This window comes from Nycticebus coucang, chromosome 6, assembly GCF_027406575.1.
Source record: "Nycticebus coucang isolate mNycCou1 chromosome 6, mNycCou1.pri, whole genome shotgun sequence".
Taxonomy (NCBI): domain Eukaryota; kingdom Metazoa; phylum Chordata; class Mammalia; order Primates; family Lorisidae; genus Nycticebus; species Nycticebus coucang.
In genome coordinates this window covers 105,896,939-105,920,974 of record NC_069785.1, presented here as the reverse complement: position 1 = coordinate 105,920,974, position 24,036 = coordinate 105,896,939, and the positions used below count along the sequence as shown (strand labels likewise).

Sequence of the window (24,036 nt, the reverse complement as noted above, 5' to 3'; positions counted from 1 at the left end):
GCCTTTAGCTCTCCAGAGGCCTGAATAACATGAGAGCTTTTACTATTGCAAAATAGGAACTGCAGGACAAAGACCAGAGTTCTGACTGACCAGAGCTTCCCAGTGGCCTCAGGAAGCAGTGGCAATTCTGTAGCCACCCTCTAAATGGAGATCAAGATGTCTGAAAAGGAGGGAAGGGAAAAGACAGTGTGCAGATGATAGCAGCAACCAGGCACTGGGCTGGGGCCTAAAGGAAGGGGTTGGTGAGGAGGGATGGGGGCAGTGCAGGCTGGAGGACTGCAGTCTGAGCAGGGGCAGGAGGCTGAGCCTGGGGAGACCAGCTGGGGTAGTATGGGCTCCCAGCCTGACATGGTGGAATTGAATGCTGCCTGTGCCAGAGCTTGAATCTTGCCCCTCCTTTCTCTCCTCCTCCCCCAGGTGTGGGGTGAAGGGTCAAGATCTGAAGTCAGACCTGTTCTTCCTCCTGGGAACCTATCTGGTGTGCAGGTCCCCCCTCTTCCCCTATACCTTCCTCCTGCCAGAGCCCTGGGCACCCATGATGCTCCCTCCAGGGGACTGCACCCTGAGGGCAGTCCCACACACAGCACAGCCCTGGCGAGGAGGTGCTCACTAAATGTTTATTGAACAAGGAATACGGAAAGGACAGGTCACTGGAGCTCTCTCTAATGTGGAAAGCAGCCCCTCTGGAAGGAAAGAATATTCTTGGTCCACAGAAATTTGAGCCGGTTAAAAACCACGTGTAAGGCACAAGGTTGGGGACATCTTCATGTCAGAGGATATGGGTGAGCTTGTCACGCGGTGGAACTTTTCTTTCTCTTCATTAGATTTCTGGCTTGGCACAGGGTTAGGCTGGAAGGTGGGGGCCCTTGGTCGATCTCCCCAACAACTCCCTCCAGGGCAAGGTTTTCATCACATGATCCAGGCTGTCGGTTCCTCCCCTTCTCCACCAACCAATCACTGCGGCCAACGTGGCTCACACCAGAGGGACCGGGTATGACGCGCAGGCGGCCAAACCGCACATGTTCTTCCCACGCTCGATGAGGAAGTACCTGGGCAGAGAGGGGAGCTGAGGCCTGTGGTGCCTCCTCACCACACAGCTTTCTGGAATGTCTTGCTGCTCACCCAGATCTGACTCCAGGGATTAGGTCCTCTGAATTTATTCATAAAACAGTAGCACTGGGGTTAATCACCAGGAAGTTACTGACCTGACTTTGTGAATAATTTGCTCATTCATATTCTATTTTTTTAATTTTTAATTTTAGAGACAGAGTCTCACCTTGTCGCCCTTGGTAGAGTACTGTGGCATCACAGCTCACAGCAACCTCCAGCTCTTGGGCTTAGGTGATTCTCTTGCCTCAGTCTCCTGAGAAGCTGGGAATACAGGTGCCCACCACAATGCCCGGCTATTTTTTGTTGCAGTTTAGTTGGGGCGGGGTTTGAACCCGCCACTTTCGTTACATGGGGCTGGCGTCCCTACCCACTAAGCCACAGGCACCACCCCATATTCTATTCTGATTCCACTTCTAAGGGCCCCCACCTTAGCCTGGCTAGACCCTCACACAGATATTTAGCCATTATTTTCACAATCTATTGTTATCCCCTGAGGTAACAATGAAAGCTCTCTTTTTTGGATGACAACATGGACAAAGTCACAGTAAATACATACTCAAGCCTCCTGATTCCAGCCTTTTTGTCCTCGAAAATCGGCCATCATTTATCAGGGATAAATTTGTTGCCTTAATTTCTCAAAGATGGACCGTCTGTGACCCTGATGTAGTCCCAGCAGGGTCTGAGTTCTAAGCTGCTTTCCGAGCAGTGACGGTTGCTCATCCTTCTAGCCAACTAGACTCCTGTCCCCCACCCCAAATCATTAAGGCCTGGGGCTCTGGGCTAAGCTGCTGAGTGGGTTCCTGGGAGATGTGATCACATTCTCACACTCCCCTTTCCCTGGCCTGGGCTAGGGCTTTGCTGAATTGTTCCTCCTTGGAAGCCAAGACCCTGAGGAGGAAGAGGCGCTCCCCTGCAGCCTCCAGACCTGAGCAGCACCCCCCTCCCAGCAATGGGACCAGGAAGCTGCTTACCCATCCATTCCCCACTGGGAGCCCCAAGAGTTTTTCACGATCCAATAAGGTACCCCTTTTTCTTCTCCATACCCAACAGCCAGCACTGCATGGTTCACTTTATCTGGAGTTTTATGACAGGAAGTACTGGAAAGCAAAGTAGGAAAAGGCTGAAAGTCTGCAAAGGGCAAAAATGCTGACTCCACATTCAGCAAGGGCTGTCCCAGTGCTTAAGGGCAATGTTTCCCACAGGCCGTTCTGGGGGCATGTAAGGCAGCGAGTTAGCCCATTTAGTCACAGTGTGAGACAATGACTCTCTTTTGGTTCTTCTGCTCCTACCAGGATTGAACCTACCAGGTACTGACCCATCCCCGATACCAGATGTTTTCCAATCCTTCCCAGCAAGGGCAGAGCTGCCTTCCTGCCGCACCTTCTGTAGGCAGCAGTGTCCAGCTAGAATCTAATAGTGTTGTTTGGTTGCCCGTGCATTTACTTTAAAGATTACCTTACATTTATGGGAAAAATATAAGTTTTTCCATTTATGATAGTAAACTAGCTTTCACTAGGAAATTTCAAGAAACTTAAGAGAACTATAGTAGTTTGAATTCAGCTGAGGAGGAACGGAGTCACAGCCATGTGCTGGGGCCTCATGCACAGCTCTTACCTGTCCCTTAGAAGCTGTGTTTGGAAGGGAGCAGGTTGGGAAAGAGTGGCCTATGAGTTGTGACATGTGGAGTGTGTGTGCAGTGGGAGGCCTGAGAAGGGCTACCCAAGCCAGTGAGTTGCTGGATATCCTGAGGCCAAGGAAGGGTGCAGGGGCAGCAGGTACCCATGAAACCACAAACCCTCCCGTGTGGTGGTGGTTGGGGCTGCAGGGTGGAATGGGTGGGGAGGGGTTTGCTGGCAGATAAGCATGGAGAAAGAGGGAGGTCCAGATCATGATTGCCCTAGTAAGGTAAGATACTGGGCAAAGGAGGAACAGTGGCATATTTAATGGCTGGTATAGCAAGAGTATCTGAGAAGGCCAAGTAGCTCCCAGTTGGGGTGCAGCAGTGTGTGGGGTAGGGGCTCAAGGACAAACCCATAAGGAGCCAGCTGAAGGGTAGGGCTGCAGGACAGTGGGACAGAGACATCAGGCAGGAGGGAGAGGAAGCCCAGGTGTGAGTGACAGTGACATCTGATGAGGGAGGGAGGTTCTAGGATTCCACTGTGCAGCAGGAGGGACAGGGACCTCGAAGAAGGAAGGCCTATAGGTTTGAGGTTTCCAGCGACTGTCCAGGACAATGTGGCTGGGATAACCTCGGGTCTATGCATGGGCACGACGCTTCACACAGCCCAGGTTCCCTTGGGCATTCTGACACACAGTTGGCTATGGGGCTACTGAGATGCCAGAGCACTGGGAGAAGGGTGGAGGACAGGGCCCTGAAGAGCATCGACATTTCTGTGTCCAGAAAACAGACCACAGAGGAGACTTGTGAGCACTCAGAAGAGTCCAGCAGGATGCCCAGCTGAGCAAGGTAGGCAGGGAGAAGAGGGTGGGTGGGATGGAGCCAGGTTATAGGTACTGAGCCTGGTTTTTCTGTAGAACCCTGTGGGGCATCCTCCAGCACAAGACCGGTTTGAGAGTAGCAGCTTTCTCTTCCCTGTCTACCATCTCTAAACTTCTGAGTGGGGGTGGGGGGTCTCTTTGCCTGGGTGGCAGCTCTTCTGTTGAGGACAGAACCTCCACTTTTCAGCCCCAGCCATGACACGTCTCCCTGTGCCTCTCTCTCTCCTCCTATGAGGCGAGGTGTTGCATGGGGAGTAACTGAGGACTGCCTAAGATGCCCGTGCATGTCAGGTGTCACACATGGTCTGACCAGTAGCCTGGGCTCACTGAGCCCCCACTACCGCTCTTTCCTAACTCACCTGGAGTAGATGCCCCTTTTGTACATTATGAAGTCGTCAGTCACCTCGAAGGCAAAGCTCACGGGGTTGTACAGGGCCACGGCCTCCACCATCGCCTCCTCGTCATACTGTGGACAGAGACTTAGGGGTAGACACACATAGCCTCTGTCACCTCCCACCCCAGGTAGGGGCTAGAGGCCCAGAGGAACACAGATGACCAGGAGGTGGCAAGGGACCAAAAGCTAGCTACCAGGGGGAACCTGGGCGTTGAGATGAAGCCCCCACTCTGTGCCTGCATGGAAGGTCCTTGGGGTGTGTATTTGGCAAGCAGTTCATTCCTCTCATACAAACTGGCTCCCCTCCCCTCACTGGCTGGTCTAGCCAGTCATCTCTTGGCCCCTCCCTTGCTCTGCTTCTGGAAACCCTATACCCTCTGGGACAGCGACCACGGGCTGCGGTGTGGATGTCCCCACTCCGCCCAGGACACCCTGCACCCACAAAGCCCATCTAGAGCTTTGAAGACAGACCACAGAAGCGGCAAGTCTATGGACAGAGAAGCCCAGACAGAGGTGGGAAGGAGGACCCAGCACAGAGGCCGTGTGCATTCCGAGTAGGAGCTGTCCCTTTCAGGGGGTTAGGGAGGCAGGGGTACATCAAGGCAGCTTTGGAATGTAACCCCAGGTGAGGGCAGTGGCCAGAAGCACCTGGGGAGCCCTAGAAAATCCCCAAGCATGGCTATACCCAGACCCACCGGCCAACACCTGGGGACTGCTGGGTCAGAGTTGCTGATGAAGAGACCTCTAAGAGCAGAAATGACCTGGAGGCTATGTGCACTATGGCCAGGCCCCTGCTGAAGGGGACCCCTGGCCTCCACAGAGGGGTGGGCAGAGACCCAGCTTCAGAAAGCAACAGCTGTTTGGCAAGCAGGTGCCTTCCTTGCCAGTCCTTGGGAGAGGCCTTATGAGCCTGACGGGCCAGGATAGACCTGGGACAAGGAAGGCACAGCATCTTGCCCACCATAAGATGAGTACTCCCCTGGGGTGGCAGCACTCAAGGACAAAGTGTCCACTGCCAGGAGGGCTGAACATCAGTTCTGGCTGCTCTTTAGGGCCTTGCAGGTGTCCCCAACAAGGCTCTCCTGGGACCAGGTGAACGTGTTATCTGTGAACTCCTGACTGGCCGCTCAGGGGGAAACAAAGGCCAGGGCAGCCAGGCTGGGCAGCATCTGAGAAAGCGGCTATCTCTCAGAGATGGTGACAACCCTCTGACAGGGTGGGCTGTGTGCTGTATAGCTTTTCAAACATGGTCTCCACTCAAATGCAGCCTCCACCATGCAGCTCTGTGGCCCTGGGCACATTACTTAACCACTCTGAGCCTCTGTTTCCTCATCTATAATGGCAATAATGACACTCGTCTCCTATGTTTATTTTGAGTCTAAGGGAGGTAATACATGGTAGGTGGTTAGTATAGAACCTGTAAGTACCCCATAAACTTGAGCTGCTACTATTGCTGAGAAGTTGGCATGTGCTTTAACTGAATGGCAGCCACTACTCAGACATCGAATTTGTGATTTGCACATGTATCTGTGGGCACACACACACCTGCACGCCCCTGGGGATGCTCTCCTGCTCCACACACACACCCTCCCATACTGTACACATGCACACTTAGGAGTCCCAAGTGCTATTCACTCATGACTGCACTTCCCACCTGCTTAGGATGACTGTGCAGCTGGTTCCAGCTTTAGAACCAGCATGTAATTTTCTTCTCGCTTTCCCCAGCCCAGATCTTGGAGTGAGGCCAATGGCACAGCACACACCACCTGCCTCAGCCATGGAGTGAAGGCAGGAGAGTACAGACCCTTTGATGCTGCCAGCCATTTGAATCTGGGCTTGGTTGTTACTACAGCAGGGCCTAGCTTATCCCGACTGACACATACTGACACATATTCCCCTCTCCTCCCCAGTCTCTTTCTCTCTCTCTGACACACACACACACACACACACACACACACACACACACACACCCCATGTCACATGTGTGCTTATACCCTCTTCTGCAGGATGAGGATATGGCTTGTGTTTTACAGACAAGAAAACAGAACCACATGGTGATATGTGCAGACCTGGGAGCCCAGACCCAGGGCACCTGCCTGCCAGTCCATGCTCTCCCTCCCATCTTCCACCATGCTGCCGCCATGGTGACAGATATTCAAGGAAAATCCAAACTGTTCAGAGGAGGCCACTCTGCTGGGCCCAGCAGCCGTCTGACAGCTGTAGAGACTGACATCTTTATCAGAACATACTCTCCATCCATGAGAAGGATCTGGTACTTACGATTGTGATATTGGCTACATCCTTGACAAACGCAATGGCCTTTTCGGGCTGGAACTTGCAGTAACCATCCTATTCAGGGTGCAAAGGTCAGGGAGTACAGTTTAGGGACAGTTAGCCCTCAGCCTCCTTGCACAGCCTGGTGACTTTCACTAAGCAAAATCCACATGTGCAAGGGCATGAGTGATGGGTCACTTCAGAGAGAACTGGAGGTGTGCCTGTCCCCAAGGAGCTCAGGATGGCAGGAGACAGTCCTGTGCTGGCTTTGGCAGAGGTGGGTGTGCAGAGCTCACAGCAACTGTGTCAGAGCCTGTGTGGCAGTCTAGGGGATGCCCCCAAGAGGCAGGCCAGAGGTAAAGTCATGAGGTCACGGGAGGGAAGCACAAGCCCTTCTGAGGCAGGAGAGGAGCTGGGATGACAGGTACAGGAGGGAGGGAGAGGCAGAGCCTGGGCCTAAGGTACAGCAGGGACAGCAGAGGAGAGAAGGCGGGAAGGACTGATTTGGGACAGAGAGTTCAGGTATTATCCTGAAGGCCTGTGCAGCCTCTATATGGGGCTCTGAACCAGTCAGGCGGGTGGCTAGGACAAGGCTGAGAGCAGCCTCCTGTGCTGAAGGGAGGCCAAGGTCTGAGTAGGGTGTGGACATGGATGAACCCAAGTGCCCATGTGAGAAGGTCGGCAGTGGTCTGGAGGGACCACTGGTGCTGTTCAAGGCAGAGATGGTGGAGAGGGATCACATGAGAGGAACTGGGGAAGGACAAAGAGCTTGGCTGGGGCAGGCTGGGTTGAGAAGATGGCAGGGAGGCTCTGGCAGGTTTAGCAGGCCTCCAGCAACATGGGCTACCCCATAGGTGGACAGGGAAGTGGCCAGAAGGTGGAACTCAGGGCATGTGCCACTGGAGAGAAGGAGCCAGGAAGGGATAGAGCAAGGGCACCTCAGTTCTGGAAGGAGAGGTGGTGGGTGTTGCAGCAGGCTGGGGGTAGGCACTGAGAGGCCCTGGACTGCTGAGACCAGTGGCCAGGTAGGCAGAAGAGGGGATGGATAAGCCGAACAGTGCATGCTATTCTAAGAATGCTAGGGGGGTAGCTGGTGGGGGTGACGGGGGCCTCCTGAGGCGGCCTAGAGTTACCTTGCCCTGGTAGGGGTAGGTGTCCTCGCCCATGATGCCCTTGTTGTACAGGATGTACTCGAAGGCCTGGCTGGGGAGACCCCTGTAAGAAGCACACAGTGAGCTCGCTTGGGACTGTCCTGACAGAGGTGGGGCCTGCACCTGGCCAGATGTCTGTCCTGGCCGGCTGAGGTCTTGGTTGGGCATGAACCGGTCAGAGGGGGTCTCACTGGGTCTCTGAGAGGTTGGTCCCATTTGTCTGGCCTCAAGATAAAACTCAATAAAGGTAGGTGAGGCCACTGAGTCCAAGGACCAGCCAAATGCACTTTAGTGGGACAGAGGCTTCTCAAGCCCAGGCCTCCTGTCAGGAGGAGCAGGTGGGCCCATAGGATAGCTGATGGTATCTGGCCAGAACACTGTCATTCCCACTGCCCTGGGCACCTGCCAGGGCTGGTAACAGCCTGGCTCTCCCATCAACCTTTCTTAGAAAGATGCTGCTTTTTTTCTGAGGCGGAAGCCAAACAAGTTATCCAGGGCTGTGTAGCTGAGCTGGGAAGTGGCTTTAAAGGTGGATCTATTTCTATATCACACTGCCTCCCAGTACTCCCACCCACCCTTGCTTCTTTCTTTCTCCATAGCTTGGCAGGACCTGGCATGTTCCTATCTGGCCAGCTAGAGGCCAGGCCCCTGAGAGCCACTGGGCAGGGCCCCCCAGGGTCCACACGTGTGGTGGGTGCCCTGTGCTCTCAGCTGCATATATGAAAGGAAGTTCTGTCTTGGGCCACAGCAAACAGGCAGAGACACAATTGGCCCCGGTATGCCCCGGCATCAGACTTGTGCTGTGGATGTTGTTTCTAAGCTGCTGAGGGGAAAGAGACTGAGTGAAGGGAGACTGAGTGGGATGGCAGGTCTGGGAGAAGTCTGACTTCACACTGGGACCTGCATGGGGGGTGGGGGTCGGAGCAAGCACAGACAGAAAAGGAACACCACAGGCAGAGGCCCTGGTGGAGGGGCAAAGAGGGTCAGGGGGTCCAGTGGGAAGGGGACTGATTTTGGAACCAGACAAGCCTGGCCTCAGTTTCCAGTTCTGCTGTGTCTTGGCTGACAGACCAGCCATGCAAGGTGACTCCCCTCATCCCCCTCTGCAGATGGAGACCGTTTTGCTACCATCCACAGCAGTGATGGAAGTAACCAATATCCATGAAAGGGGGTTTTAGGCCCTCCTGGTCAAGGACATACCCTTGGCAGCCGTGGTTGTTGAAATCTTTGGCGCAGTCCACCAGCTGCTGTTCTGCCTAAAGGAGGGACACAAATCAAGTAAGCCAGAGGCCAAGAGGCCCTTGGAGGCACTGGCACCAGGCGCTGCATCCCTCTGGCTGAGTCATAGCTGTGGTCCCATCAGTACTGGGTTAAGGCGACCAGATTCCAACCTTTGCAGGGCAGGGACTGTCCCTGTGTCTCCTGAAGTGGGGTGAGGGGCTCAGTGGATAGGGCCAGCCAGCAGACAGGTGGGAAGGCCTGAGTAGGCGCTGCTGGCCCTGAGGCATGCCCTGCAGGTGTGCACACACGGTGAGGGTAAAAGGCCACATAGTGGTGTGACATAGTGGGAAACAGGCCTAGCCAGAGACCCTGCCCCCACCTTCCCCTAACCCACAGCTTTGTCCCACACAGAGGTGGGGCTGGGACAGCTCCTTCAGAGGCCATCGCCCCTCCTCTGGGGGTCAGAGAGGGGATGGATGCACAGGTCCTGGTTCTTCCTTCCATGAGGACAACCAAGGCAGCTCTACCCTTCCAGCCCTCCTCAGCTGAAGGGCCCAGACAGCCCAGTTGAGGAGCCCCCCCAGCCACCTGGGAATGAACCCTTGGACTGTTTCCTCAATAAAACTCAATCATTTCTGGGAAAATCATCCAGTGAGCTTCTCATGCAAATGGGACATGTTGGCAGGGACACATGTTGCCCACTAAAGCAGCACCATCAGCTAAAGATCCGAGGGAGGCTGAAGGCTCAGGCTCTGCCCGGCTGGCCTGTGGGTGTGGGCTGTGTTCTGCAGGAGGTGGCTTCTTACCAAAGACAGCATCTTCCCACCTGCAATGGCCACCGCGGACTCCAGAGCCCCTGTGGTGGAGAAAGTCCAGCAACTACCACAGCTGCCCTAGAGAGGCCACAGAAGACAGGGAAGTTGGTAATGGGCACACCTCAAGCAGCCCTTTGCTGTGCACTTTCCCCACTGACCCTGTGAGGACCCTGAATTCCTGAATGCCCTCAGTTTGCAGAGGCTGGTTCCAGGTCTGTCCACTCTGTGTCCCATGCACCCAAGAGGCTGTGTCCTGCTCCCCTCCAGGCGCTTGTTCCTCCTTTAGCCCCCATCATGACCTCCTGCCGGTTAGTCCCACTATCCCCTGGAGCCCTCCAACCCAGTTGGGTTGTCAGGCTCTCCTCCTCTCCAATCTTTTCCTGGCTACTCTTCTCCCTGCTCTTCCCCAGCAGAAAGATTCCCCAGAGTTCTATTTCTAGAGCAATTTCACTCACCATTCCACTATCAATCTCATTCTGCCCCCATGCTCTTGCCTCCACATCTGCCCTCACCTCCATGCAGGCTCAGGCATCACACTGACCGCCAGAGGTCCCTCCCTCAGACTCGGGGGTCCTGCCCATCCACTCCCTCACTTCTGCCTTGATCACTGTTACTACCTGGCCCCCACATCCAGGATAGCACTGGGGCTTGGTGTGGGGTGGAGCCTGCCTGCCTGGTTCAAATCCTAGCTCTGCCACACACTAGCCGGCAACTTGGGCACGTTACTCCCCATCTCGAAGCCTCAGTTTCATCACGTGTAAAATGGGAACAAGGGGACTCTGCCTGCCCAGTAGTCACCCCACAGGCACCATGCCAGCTGCTGTTACAATTCCTCTCAGGGTTATCTTTGTCTCCTCTCCTCCACTGGCTCAATACTCTCAAATGTCCCTTAACCTCATCTCTTCCTGCCATCTCCACCACTGCCAGCTTTAGTCTCACTGCTTGTCTGCCTCGTAAGAGCCTTCACGTAGCCCCCACCCCAGTTTCTTCCCTTCAAATCCTCCCCCAGCAGAGCAGGAAGACCCAGCTAGAGGGCCCCTGAGATGGTCAGGAGGCAGGAGTGGCCACGTGGAGACCATGGTCCTCACCACAGGAGGCCGAGCAGGGCTAAGCCTTGGGCATTGGACTTGGAATAGAGACTTGGCTTTGAGTCCCCTCTGCCACCTGCTTACTTGGCAAGTCACATTCCCTCTCAAGATTCCCCCTCTGTAAGGTGAGAAACCTTTGAGGGGATGCTGTGTGTCCTCACCTAGAGGCCACAGTGAGATGCCATGCACCTCACCCCTGCCCCCATAACCCAGGTTGCAGGTCCCATCTGATGGCCAAGATCAGGTAATAGGATGGCTTGGAAAAATCTTGGTGGCCCTCCCTTCCCACCTGTCCAAATGGTGAGCAGCTTTAGGTTTCCACACTGAACACTAGTTGCTTTGGATTGTCATGTGGTTTTCAGAGGGTGTCCAAGCTGTCCTGGGGCAAAGACCGGCCTCTTCCACCCCACTTCCGGCTGCCAGGGAAGATTTGCTTTGGCTGCTGGATGCTAATTAAACATCCAGATCACCTGGCCAGCTCCAGGAAGGCTTCGAAGCAGTGTATAACTTTTAGAAAGTGAAGCAATGTTTCTTATAGTTTCAGTGGAAAGGTAAGAGTGTCCTGGAAGGAAACCTTAACCTTACATTGCCTGGAATGGAGAGTTCAGAATCTTTCTGGAGAAGGCCACTGTACTGTGCCTGCTAGGGGAGGGGCCATAGGAGGCAGAGGTAACTACAGCAAGGGATGGGGTGCGGTCCACCTCTCCAGACCAGAGTATGTGCTTCATGGCCCTGACCCTGTGCTCCACAGAGAGCAAGTGACCATCCTTAGCTTCCAGTGTGGTGGGGCCGGCAATGCCCTGACCCATTGAGAAGGTTAGGGCCTCTGTGATGTCACTCACTAACCAAAGGGAGGCAGCCAGCAGGGGAGGGACACCGGTGGCTTGAAGAGAGGAAGGAGGACAAGAAGAGATGTGCAGGTGGCAAGAATGGAGGCCTTGTGTCTGGGCACAGGGAACATGTCAGTGACTGCGGGAGAGACCTAGAACCAGGGGGGAAACCTGGGTGTGTTGAGTCGGTGGGGAGAGGGAATAAACTTGAGCTCAATAAAGTTTTTCATCCTCCAGAGCAGGCCACAGATGGAATGACCACCCCAGCCTTTCAGAGGAAGAGAGATGATGAGGGGAGAACAGAGGTGGGGATATGCTTGTAGTGGTTCTGTTTCTTTTCTGAATTTTGTTTTTTCTTCCTGGCATATAGTCTGGGAATACAGCTATTTTGGGGAGACAGGATGGGGACTACCCATGCATACCTGATTTTTCACTGGTGACACAAAATTTCCTTTTTTCCGCCAGTCCACAAAAGTTGGGTAGGGACCAGTACCTCGAAGGTAGTTACTTTTGGTGGCTGAGCAATTCTGGAACAACCAAACATGTTATTTTCAGGGGGAAAAAAAATCTCCTAAAGCTTTTCTAACCAAAAACATATAAAAATGCAATCACCAAGAGAGAATAAGAAAGATTGTAGATGTCAGAACCCATCCCTCTCCTGTCTACTGGTCCCAGTGCTAAATGACACATCCCTTTGAGAGCCCAGGTGGTGGCAGGGAAGTTAGGATACAGTAGCAAACTTAGCAAATAAAAATAAAAATATAATTCACCCAATTCAATTTGAATTTCAAGTAAATAATAACTTTGTAGTATAAGTATATCTCATGTAATATTTAGGATATACTTACGATAAAAAATTATTTGTTCTTTGCCTGAAATTCCACTTTAACTGAGCATCTATTTTTTAAATCTGGCAATCCCAAGGGTCAACACTGTTAATGCCATGGCCTGGACTGAGGGATTGTGAAGAGCTAACCTTGAGGCTCCCCCAAAGAATATGGGGGCACCCCTTGCTGCAGCTGGGGATGGAACTGAACATGCATCAAAGCAGAGCAGCCTACAAGTTTATTCCAAAGGTTTCAGTCAAACAGATTTGGATTTGATTGCAATGAATTATACCTACCTGAGGCTCTGACCAAAGATATTTGCGTTTTATTTCAGCAAAGTTCATGTCTGAAAATTGGTTCAGTGCCACTGAAAAAAGAGAAGGAAAAAACAAAATAGAGGAGTTTAGTGAACCACTAATTATAAAGAAAAAAAAAATGAGACCTCTGTTTCATCTGTGTCCTACTTAGAGCCACTGCAACTTGGCTCCTTGAAATGTTTATATTGACTATAATTCAGCACACTAACGCCAGCCCTCACTGTGCTTCAGCAAGGCCTGGGGGGTTTCCAACAGTACAGATGTCTGGGTGGTGCTCCAGATGTGTGATATAGCTGGTCCAGATGAGGCCTGCACTCACTGTTTATTTTATTTTTTTTTTAAGAGACAGAGTCTTACTCCATCGCCCTCGGTAGAGTGCCGTGGCATCACAGCTCACAGCAACCTCCAACTCTTGGGCTTAGGTGACTCTCTCGCTTTAGCCTCCTGAGTAGCTGGGACCCTAGGCGCCTGCCATGATGCCTGGCTATTTTTTGTTGCAGTTTGGCTGGGGCCAGATTTGAACCTGCCACCCTTGGTATATGGGCCAGCGCCCTATCCCACTGAGCCACAGGTGCCGCCCAACACACTCACTGTTTTATTAGACACGCCACTGGTGGATGATGTCCAGGTAGGGAGTCACTGCCCCTGTGCCCAGGGCGCTCCCACCTCCTGTCCCCTTCAGTCTTCTCAGCAGAGTGTTATCATCTCCTCCCTACAGCCTAGGTCAACTCCCCTAGAGGTCAAACACTCATACTGGGCAGAAATGGAGTTCAAACCCAGGTCTCCTTCAGTTCATGCTTGCTGCCTTTATTCCCAATTCATCTGAACTGCCAACATTTCTGAGTCCTCAGCAATACATCAATGTATTTGGGAGGGACTGCTCCAGGTTACTGTGGCCAGAATGAAGACCATGTGGCTGCTGTAAAGTCAGCCAAAATCCTACTGTTCTCAGGTATCTTCACAGCCTTGGTGAAGATACCTGAGACACTGCTGGTGTTGAGTCAAGTTTATGGCAAAAATCACCACTTTTGAAAAGCATACACACTGGTGTTCTAGTGTAGTTTCTAGCGTAACTAATTTGGAGTGAAGGCAGGTGTCCCAGAGGCTGCTCATGAGTGCAGAGCAAGTCTGAAGAGGGACCACCCCAAAGCATCTGAGCCTGACCCTTCTGATGGCAGGCATGGGGCAGCGGCTTCTGCAGAGTCTCTCGTAAACATCACAACCATCCAAAGGGGTCTCACAGTCTATATCACATAGAGAATAACAGCAGAGCCCAGTCTGTGGTCAAGAGCTCCAGGGCCTGGGCTTCTGCTCCTGCCACCCACAGGCGCCAGTGGGCCCTTCCATCAGTGCATAACTGACTGAGTTCCTTTTAGATCTGAGATGCTTTCTCCTTCCAAGGGCCCTGGAGGAAAGATGTCCACGTACTTTTGAATGTGTGGTTCTTGCTGTTGTGGGCATTGATCTTCCTCCAGTTGCTGACAAACATCTGCAGCCTGTGGTGGTATTCCCCAGAGTTGTACATCTTTTTGTGCTAAAACAAACACAACAGCAGTAAGTCACAGAAACAGGATGCAACTCCTTGGAGAGGGTCTTACTTTGTTGCCCTCGGTAGAGTGCCATGGCATCACAGCTCATAGCATCCTCAAACTCTTAGGCTTAGGTGATTCTCTTGCCTCAGCCTCCCGAGTAGCTGGGACTACAGGCACCCGCCACAACACCTATTTTTTTGTTGCCTTTATTCGAACCTGCCACCCTCAGTATATGGGACGGGTGCCCTACTCACTGAGTCACAGGTGCTGCCCTTCTTTTCCTTTCTTTCTTTTTCTTTTTTGAGGCCAGGTCTTGCTGGAGTGCTGCGTTGCCAGCCTAGCTGCAACCTCCAACTCCTGGGCTCAAGTTATCCTCCTGCCTCAGCCTCCTGAATATCTGGGACCACAGGCACACACCACCATGCCTGGCTAATTTTTCTGTGTTTGGTAGAGACAGGTTCTTGCTCTTTCTCAGGCTGGTTTCCAGCTCCTGAGCTGAAGGGAGCTTCGTACCTTTACCTCTCAAAATGTTAGGATTACAGGCGTGAGCCACCATGCCCAGACTTTAGCGTTTTCTAAGACAAAGGATGGAGATTTTCTTTCTGCCATAATTCTCAGGCCAAATCTGTGCTAGTGGGTGGTGTACTGTCCTTAATCTCCACTGTGAAAGTCAGAAAGTCAGGAAGTTACAAAACAACTGCTCCAGGGAACTGTGGCCAGAACGAAGACCACGTGGCTGCTGTAAAGTCAGCCAAGATCCTAAACAGCCTTGGTGAAGACCCCTGAGACAGTGCTGCTGTTGGGTCAAGTTTATGGCAAAAAGCACCACTTTTGAAAAGCATATACACTGGGGTTCTCCAATTGATTGTGCAGTCAGTACACCATGTACCTTTTAAAAAAAATGAGTCTAATTTTTAAACTGGTACATATTTTCAGGGTACTTGTGATATTCTGATACACTCAGTATAAGTAATAATCAAATCCGGGTAATTGTAATAGTCATTACCTTAAACATTTATCTTTTTTTTTTATGCTGGAACATTCAAATTATTCTGTACTAGCTATTTTGAAATACACAATAGATTACTGTTTATTATAGCTATCTAGTAATTCGTCAAACAATAGGTCTTATTTCTTCTATTTAACTGTGCTTTTGTGCCACTTAATCAAATTCTCTTCTTCCCCTCTTCCACCTACTCCCTGGGATCTGGTAACCACCAATATACTCTCCATCTTTATGGGATCCAAATAACACAAGAGATCATATGAGATCACTTAACATAGTGACCTCCAATTTCAACCATGTCACTGTAAATGATACGATTTCATTCTTTTTTATGGCTAAACAGTATTCCATTGTGTATATAAAGTACATTTTCTTTATGCATTCATCCACTGGATGGGCACTTAGGTTGATTCCATATTTTGGATAAGGTGACTAAGGCTGTAACATGGGAATGCAGATAGCTCTTTGACACACTGACCTCCTTTTGTTTGGCTATATACACAGTAGTAAGATTGCTGGATCATAAGTTGGTCTACTTTTATTTTATTTGAGGAATCTCCCTACTACTTTCCATAGTGGCTATGTTAATTTATATTTCCCAAAATGTGCTTTGTATACAAAATATAGAAATGAATCCCAAGGTTTGAAAGGCTGCTGGCTGGCCGGGTGCAGTGGCTCACACCTATAATCCTAGCACTTTGGGAGGCTGACCAGCCTGAGGCAGAGTGAGGCCTTGTCTCTAAAAATAGCTGAATGTTGTGGCGGGCATCTGTAGTCCCAGCTACTGGCTGAGGCAAGAGAATCACTTGAGTTCAAGAGGTAGAGGTTGCTGTGAGCTATGACGCCACAGCACTCTACCAAGGGCGACAAAGTGTGACTCTGTCTCAAAAGAAAAGCTGCCGGCCAAGTGTGTCACTAGGAACCATGGTTGGGAAGGAGTTTATTTAACTGCATCTATCCTAATGCTTGGCCAATTTGAAGTCTGGAAAGACCCAGGGGGGCAAGATTAGAAAATCTCTTCCTTACTATCTCAAATCTGGTATAGTTTGGTTTGGTAACAGAAAACTTGGCAAAGTAAAAAACTCAGGAAGAAGAAGCTGGGCACTGACCTGTATCATCCATGACTTAAAGTGAAACTTCTCTGTGAAAAAAAAATAAAATAAAATTAGGCCTTCATGTCTCATGATAATGTTGAATCTACAGCAAAATAGGGCACTTTAGAACTGGCTTGCATTTCAGAAAACTAGGCTAAATTTAAAACACCAAAAATGGTGTTATCTAATGCAGAATATAAAAAGGAACTAAAACTTTCTGCTTTTGTAACCCAAATTAATTTCGAAAAACTATATACTATTAATGTATGGTGTTAAAAGTCAGGATAGTGGGTGCCCCCACTGAAGGCACAGACGGAGCTTCTGGGGGTGCTGATAAGGTTTAGTTTCTCCATCTGGGGGCTAGTTACACAAGCATGTTTGAATTGTGAAAATTCATTGAAATTCATAGTTAATGATTTCTGTATATTTCAATGAGAAGTTAATTAAAAAACCCATATATCCTATAAGTCAGAGTCTCACTCTGTTGCCCTGGATAGAGAGTGCCGTGGTATCATCATAGCTCACAACAACTTCAAACTCTTGGGCTTGAGCAATCCTCTTGCCTCACCCTCTCAAATAGCTGGGACTATAGGTATGCACCACAATGCCCAGCTAGTTTTTCTGTTTTTAGTAGAGACAGGGTCTCACTCTTGCTTAGGCTAGTCTCAAACTCCTGAACTCAAGCAATCTATCCTCATTAGCCTCTCAGAGTAAAAGGATTACAGGCAAGAGTGAGTCACAGTCAAGGGACAGCAACTTTTTTCTTAAAGGAGGAAGACAGTAAATATCTTAGGCTTTGCATTCTATACGGTCACAACCACTCAACTCTGCCCTTACAGCTCACAAGCAGCCACAGAAAATGCAAAAATTATGGGTGGGACTGTGTTCCCATAAAACTTCATGAAAACAAAATATCATATATACCCTATAAATAGATAAAAGTAGGCCAGTCAGGGTGACCCATCCCTGTAATCCTAGTACGCTGGGAGGCCAAAGCAGGAGAATTGCTTGAGTGCAGGAGTTTAAGGCAGGCCTGAGCAAGAGTGAGACCCATATCTACTAGAAAAACTAGCTGGGTGTTATGGTGGGTGGCTATAGTCCCAAATACTCAGGAGGTTGAAGCAGGAGGATCAAATGAGCCCAAGAGTTTGAGGTTTCTGTGAACTAGGCTGATGCCATGGCCATGGCACTCTAGCCTGGGCAAGAGAGTGAGACTCTTGCTCTAAAAAAAAACAAAAACGTAGAGCCGGCGCCTGTGGTTCAAGGAGTGGGGCATGGGCCCCAGGTACCGGAGGTGGTGGGTTCAAACCCAGCCCCAGCCAAAACCTGCAAAACAAACAAATAAAAAATGTAAAAATAGTATATAAAAAAAGGTGTCAATAAAAACAAAACAAAACGGACATGGAGCAAGATGTCGGCAGAGTAACAGCCTCACTGTGGGGAGATAAGACTCCAGGCATCTCTCGCTGGTGGGATCTGCTTATAATCATCCCTTTGAGGATACAGGGAGTCACCAAGAGACTTCTGGACCCCAAGAGGACAAAATCAGTGGAAAACTGGCAAGTGGTTACATGTGTTTGATTGACATAATCCCGCTGGCAACCGTAAGTACAAGCAGCAGTGAGACTGCAAACAGGAAAGGCCTTACCTGTGAAATGTTTCGGTGTTTTTGGACTTGGCACTCAGTTGAACTGCCCTGGGGAGAGCTTGAGCAGGAGTGCGGAGAACTTTGGGCATTGTCCAGGGCCCCAGACTGAGCCGCTGAGACGGACGGAGCTAATAGTATTCGGCTGTGGGCCGCAGGGAGCCATTGTGAGAGAACTGCCCCAGCAAGCTCCGCCCTCAGGGTCGCTGAGCAAGGATCAGGTAGGAGCTAGTAACCTAGTGACTGAGCAGCCTAAAGGCGGGGACTGAGCTGCCTTATAGCCTTAACCCTCAGGGGCAGAGTGAGACCGGTTTTGGCACACTGGAGCCTCGGGCTGTTGCCCTGGGAAGAGTGCTGTGGTGTTACAGCTCATAGCAACCTCAAACTCCTGGGCTTGGCACTGCCTGAACCTCCGTAAGAGCTGCGCTGCGACCCCCGACATGCAACCCGTGCCCACCAGACCTCTGCATGCCCTGACCAGGAACTGCGGGAGCCACACAACCCTGCGTCCTCCCTTCTGTACCCTCCCTGCCTCCATACTGGCCCACTGGTCTGGCCAAGGACTCTGGTAGCCGTGTGCCCTCCAGAACCCTCCCTGCCTCTGCACAGAGCCCTTCTCCTGGCCAGAGACTGCTGGAGCCTTGGGCTCTCTGTGCCAAAGTCACTGGGCACCAGGTACTCCCATAACCATGCACACCACCTCCCGCCCTGTTGCTGGATCTGGGTGTGTCACACTACGGAGCTGCCTCCACAACCAGAACTCCCTGGCTGGGGCAACCCCAGAGGAACTACATAGGGTTGCCCCCTACAAAGATCCAGCAACAATAGAGTGATCCCGCTGGGGTCTAATCTTGGAGAGACACCTCCCCAACTCTGAAGCCGGCCAGAGGCAATGGTGAAAAACAATAATGAGGTGAAATCGACAGAAAAACTCGGGCAATATGAATAATCAGAGTAGAACAACTCCCCCAAGGATCAATGGGGCAGACACAGCACAAGATCCCATGCACAAACAAATAGCTGAGATGTCAGAAGTAGAATTCAGAATCTGGATAGCAAATAAGATCGAATTAGAATTCCAAGCAGTAACCCAAAAGATATCTCAAGAATTCAACAAATTCAGGGGTGGCGCCTGTGGCTCAGTGGGTAGGGTGCCGGCCCCATTTACTGAGGGTGGTGGGTTCAAACCCAGCCCCAGCCGAACTGCAACAAAAAAAAAATAGCCAGGCTTTGTGGTGGGCGCCTGTAGTCCCAGCTACTCGGGAGGCTGAGGCAAGAGAATCATGTAAGCCCAAGAGCTGGAGGTTGCTGTGAGCCGTGTGACGCCATGGCACTCTACCAAAAAATAAAAAAAAAGAATTCAACAAATTCAAAGACCAAATGACCAAAGATTTTGACACATTGAGACAAGAAGCTGCAGCCCTCAAAGATCTGAGAAACACAGTAGAATCCCTCAGTAGCAGAATGGAGCAAGCAGAAGAAATGATTTCTGACATTGAAGACAAAGCTTTTGAACGCTCCCAAACTTTCAAAGAGGAAGACAAATGGAGGGCAAAAACAGATCACTCTCTCAGAGAGCTCTGGGATAATTTGAAGAAAACTAATATTCATCTTATGGGGATCCCCAAAAGAGATGAAGTGGCTTCACAAGGCACAAGAGTCTTTTCTCCATGAGATTATGAAGGAGAACTTTCCAGACATGCCAAGAGATTCTGAAATTCAGATAGCAGACAGTTTCAGAACTCCAGCACAACTCAACCCAAATAAGACATCCCCCAGACACATCATAATCAATTTCACTAAAGTTCATATGAAGGAGAAATTCTGAAAGCAGCCAGACAAAAGAAAACCATCACCTACAAGGGCAAGAATATTAGAATAACTGCAGATCTCTCTGCTGAAACCTTTCAAGCTAGAAGAGGATAGTCATCAACTTTTAATCTCCTAAAACAAAATAACTTTCAACCCAGGATCCTGTACCCAGCTAAACTGAGTTTCATTGATGACGGAGAAATTAAATACTTTAATGACATTCACACGTTGAAGAAATTTGCCATAACTAAACCAGCTCTCCAGGATATTCTCAGACCTATCCTCCATAAAGACCAGCGTAAACCTTCACCACAAAAGTAAACCCACCCAGAAAATTTTGATCGAATTCCAACTTCCACAGTTGCAAAAGGATTAAAAATGTCCACTGGACTCTTGAAAGGCTTATCAATATTCTCAATTAACGTGAATGGTTTAAATTGTCCTCTACAGAGGCACAGTTTGGCTGACTGGATACAAAAATTCAAGCCAGATATCTGCTGCATACAAGAATTGCATCTTACATTAAAAGACAAATATAGACTCAAGGTGAAAGGATGGTCATCTATACTCCAGGCAAATGGAAAGCAGAAAAAAGCAGGTGTTGCAATCCTATTTACAGATGCAATAGGCTTTATACCAACTGAAATAAGGAAGGATAAGGATGGACACTTCATATTTATTAAAGGTAATACTCAATATGATCAGATTTCAATTATTAATATTTATGCACCCAACCAGAATGCACCTCAATTTATAAGAGAAACTCTAACAGACATGAGCAACTTTTTTTCCCCCAGTTCCATAGTAGTTGGAGATTTTAACACCCCATCAGCAGTGCTGGATAGATCCTCCAAAAACAAGCTAAACAAAGAAATCTTAGATTTAAACTTAACCATTCAACATCTGGACTTAACAGACATCTACAGAACATTTCATCCCAACAAAACTGAATACACATTTTTCTCATCAGCCCATGGAACATATTCCAAACTGACTACATCCTAGGCCACAAATCTAACCTCAGCAAATCTTAAAAAATAGAAATTATTCCTTGCATCTGCTCACACCATCATGGAATAAAAGTTGAACTCAATAACAACAGGAACCTGGATACCCATACAAAAACATAGAAGTTAAACAACTTTATGCTGAAGGATAGATGGGTTATAGACGAGATTAAGAAGGAAATCACCAAATTTTTGGAACAAAACAACAATCAAGACACGAATTACCAGAACCTCTGGGATACTGCAAAGGCAGTCCTAAGAGGGAAATTTATAGCACTGCAAGCCTTCCTCAAGAAAACGGAAAGAGAGGAAGTTAATAACTTAATGGGACATCTCAAGCAACTGGAGAAGGAAGAACACTCCAACCCCAAACCCAGCAGAAGAAAAGAAATAACCAAAATCAGAGCAGAATTAAATGAAATTGAAAACAAAAGAATTATACAACAGATTAATAAATCCAAAAGCTGGTTTTTTGAAAAGATCAATAAAATAGATAAACCTTTGACCAACCTAACCAGGAAAAAAAGAGTTAAATCTCTAATTTCATCAATCAGAAATGGTAAGGATGAAATAACAACAGACCCCTCAAAATCCTTAACGAATACTACAAGAAACTCTACTGTCAGAAATATGAAAATCTGAAAGAAATCGACCAATACCTGGAAGTACGCCACCTACCAAGACAAAGCCAGAATGAAGTTGAAATGTTGAACAGGCCTATATCAAGTTCTGAAATAGCATCAACTATACAAAATCTCCCTAAAAAGAAAAGCCCAGGACCAGATGGCTTTATGTCAGAATTCTACCAAACCTTTAAAGAAGAACTAGTACCTATATTACTAAACCTCTTCCAAAATATAGAAAAAGAAGGAATATTACCCAACACATTCTACGAAGCAAACATCACCTTGATCCCCAAACCAGGGAAAGACCCAACAAGAAAAGAAAATTATAGACCAATATCACTAATGAATATTGATGCTAAAATACTCAATAAGAGCCTAACAAACAGAATCCAACGACACATCAAAAAAATTATACACCACGACCAAGTGGGATTTATCCCAGGGTCTCAAGGCTGGTTCAATATACGTAAATCTATAAATGTAATTCAGCATATAAACAAACTAAAAAAAGGGACCATATAATTCTTTAAATTGATGCAGAAAAAGCTTTTGATAATATCCAGCATCACTTCATGATCAGAACACTTAAGAAAATCGGTATAGAAGGGACATTTCTTAAACTAATAGAGGCCATCTACGGCAAACCCACAGCCAATATCGTATTGAATGGAGTTAAATTGAAATCATTTCCACTTAGATCAGGAACCAGGCAAGGTTGCCCACTGTCTCCATTGTTCTTTAACATTGTAATGGAAGTTTTAGCCACTGCAATTAGGGAAGAAAAGGCAATCAAACGGCAATCAAGGGTATCCACATAGGGTCAGAAGAGATCAAACTTTCACTCTCTGCAGATGATATGATCGCATATCTGGAAAACACTAGGGACTCTACTACAAAACTTTTAGAAGTGATCAAGGAATACAGCAATGTCTCAGGCTACAAAATCAACACCATAAATCTGTAGCCTTTATATATACCAACAATAACCAAGCTGAAAAAACAGTCAAGGACTCTATTCCTTTCACAGTAGTGCCAAAGAAGATGAAATATTTGGGAGTATACCTAACAAAGGACGCAAAAGATTTCTACAAAGAGAACTATGAAACTTTAAGAAAAGAAATAGCTGAAGATGTTAACAAATGGAAAAACATACCATGCTCATGGCTGAGAAGAATCAACATTGTTAAAATGTCTATACTACCCAAAGCAATATATAATTTAATGCAATTCCTATTAAAGCTCCATTGTCATATTTTAAATATCTTGAAAAAATAATACTTCATTTTATATGGAATCAGAAAAAACCTCGAATAGCCAAAATATTATTCAGCAATAAAAACACAGCAGGAGGAATCATCCTACCAGACCTGAGACTGTACTATAAATTGATAGTGATCAAAACAGCATGGTTCCATACAAAATGCAGAATCATTTTTTCCAAATCTTGAAAGTATGATGTTGGTATTTTGATAGGAATGGTATTGAATAGGTAGATTGCTTTGGGAAGTATAGACATTTTAACAAGGTTGATTCTTCAATCCATGAGCATGGTATGTTCTTCCATTTGTTAATGTCCTCTGCTATTTCCTTTCTGAGGAGTTCATAATTTTCTTTATAGAGGTCCTTCACCTCCTTCGTTAGGTATATTCCTAGGTATTTCATTTTCTTTGAAACTATGGTGAAGGGAGTTGTGTCCTTAATTACCTTCTCATCTTGACTGTTATTGGCGTATACAAAGGCTACTGACTTGTGGATATTGATTTTATATCCTGAAATATTACTGTATTTTTTGATGACTTCTAGGAGTCTTGTGGTTGAGTCTTTGGGGTTCTCTAAGTATAAGATGATGTCGTCAGCAAAGAGGGACGCTCCCATTTGGATTCCCTTTATTTCCTTGTCTTGCCTAATTGTATTGGCTAGAACTTCCAGCACTATGTTGAATAGTAAAGGTGACAGAGGACAACCATGTCTGGTTCCAGTTCTAAGAGGAAAAGCTTTCAGTTTTACTCCATTCAGTAAAATATTAGCTGTGGGTTTGTCATAGATAGCTTCAATCAGTTTTAGAAATGTGCCACCTATGCCTATACTTTTCAGTGTTCTAATTAGAAAAGGATGCTGGATTTTATCAAATGCTTTTTCTGCATCTATTGAGAGGATTATATGATTTTTGTTTTTGCCTCTGTTAATATGGTGGAAAACATTTATGGAATTACGTATGTTAAACCAGCCTTGCATCCCTGGGATGAAACCTACTTGATCATGATGAATGACTTTTTTGATGATAAGCTGTAATCTATTGGCTAGGATTTTGTTGAGAATTTTTGCATCTACATTCATGAGTGAGATTGGTCTGAAATTCTCCTTTTTGGTTGGGTCTTTTCCTGATTTAGTATCAGGGTGATGTTTGCTTCATAGAATGTGTTGGGGAAGATTCCCTCTTCCTCAATTTTTTGGAATAATTTCTGCACTACAGGAATAAGCTTTTCCTTGAAGGTATGATAGAATTCTGGTGTGAAGCCATCTGGAGCAGGGCATTTTTTGGTTGGAAGCTTTTTTATTATTTCTTTAATCTCAGTGCTTGAAATTGGTCTGTTCAGGAGCTCTGTTTCTTCCTGGCTAAGTCTAGGAAGAGGGTGTTATTCCAAATATTGATCCATTTCCTTCACATTGTCAAATTTCTGGGCATAGAGTTTCTGATAGTATTCAGAGATGATCTCTTGTATCTCTGTGGGATCAGTTGTTATTTTATTTTCCCTTTATCATTTCTATTTCTTTCTTTCTTTTTTTT

At 48.1% G+C, this 24,036-nt stretch overlaps 1 protein-coding gene across 1 annotated transcript in view; it reads right to left on the bottom strand.

The window, feature by feature from the left end:
- Positions 1-603: 603 nt before the first annotated feature.
- CTSH (cathepsin H) overlaps positions 604-24,036 on the bottom strand; it is a 30,010-nt gene continuing 6,577 nt past the window's right edge. Inside the window, exons 2-12 of the mRNA XM_053594844.1 lie at positions 16,174-16,205; positions 13,955-14,060; positions 12,506-12,576; positions 11,805-11,909; positions 9,456-9,542; positions 8,629-8,684; positions 7,411-7,492; positions 6,284-6,352; positions 3,969-4,075; positions 2,082-2,207; positions 604-1,049 (exon numbers count right to left, since the gene is read on the bottom strand). Coding sequence (XP_053450819.1) covers positions 974-1,049; positions 2,082-2,207; positions 3,969-4,075; positions 6,284-6,352; positions 7,411-7,492; positions 8,629-8,684; positions 9,456-9,542; positions 11,805-11,909; positions 12,506-12,576; positions 13,955-14,060; positions 16,174-16,205 — 917 coding nt within the window. The 3' untranslated portion in view covers positions 604-973. The remainder of the gene's footprint in view (positions 1,050-2,081; positions 2,208-3,968; positions 4,076-6,283; positions 6,353-7,410; positions 7,493-8,628; positions 8,685-9,455; positions 9,543-11,804; positions 11,910-12,505; positions 12,577-13,954; positions 14,061-16,173; positions 16,206-24,036) is intronic.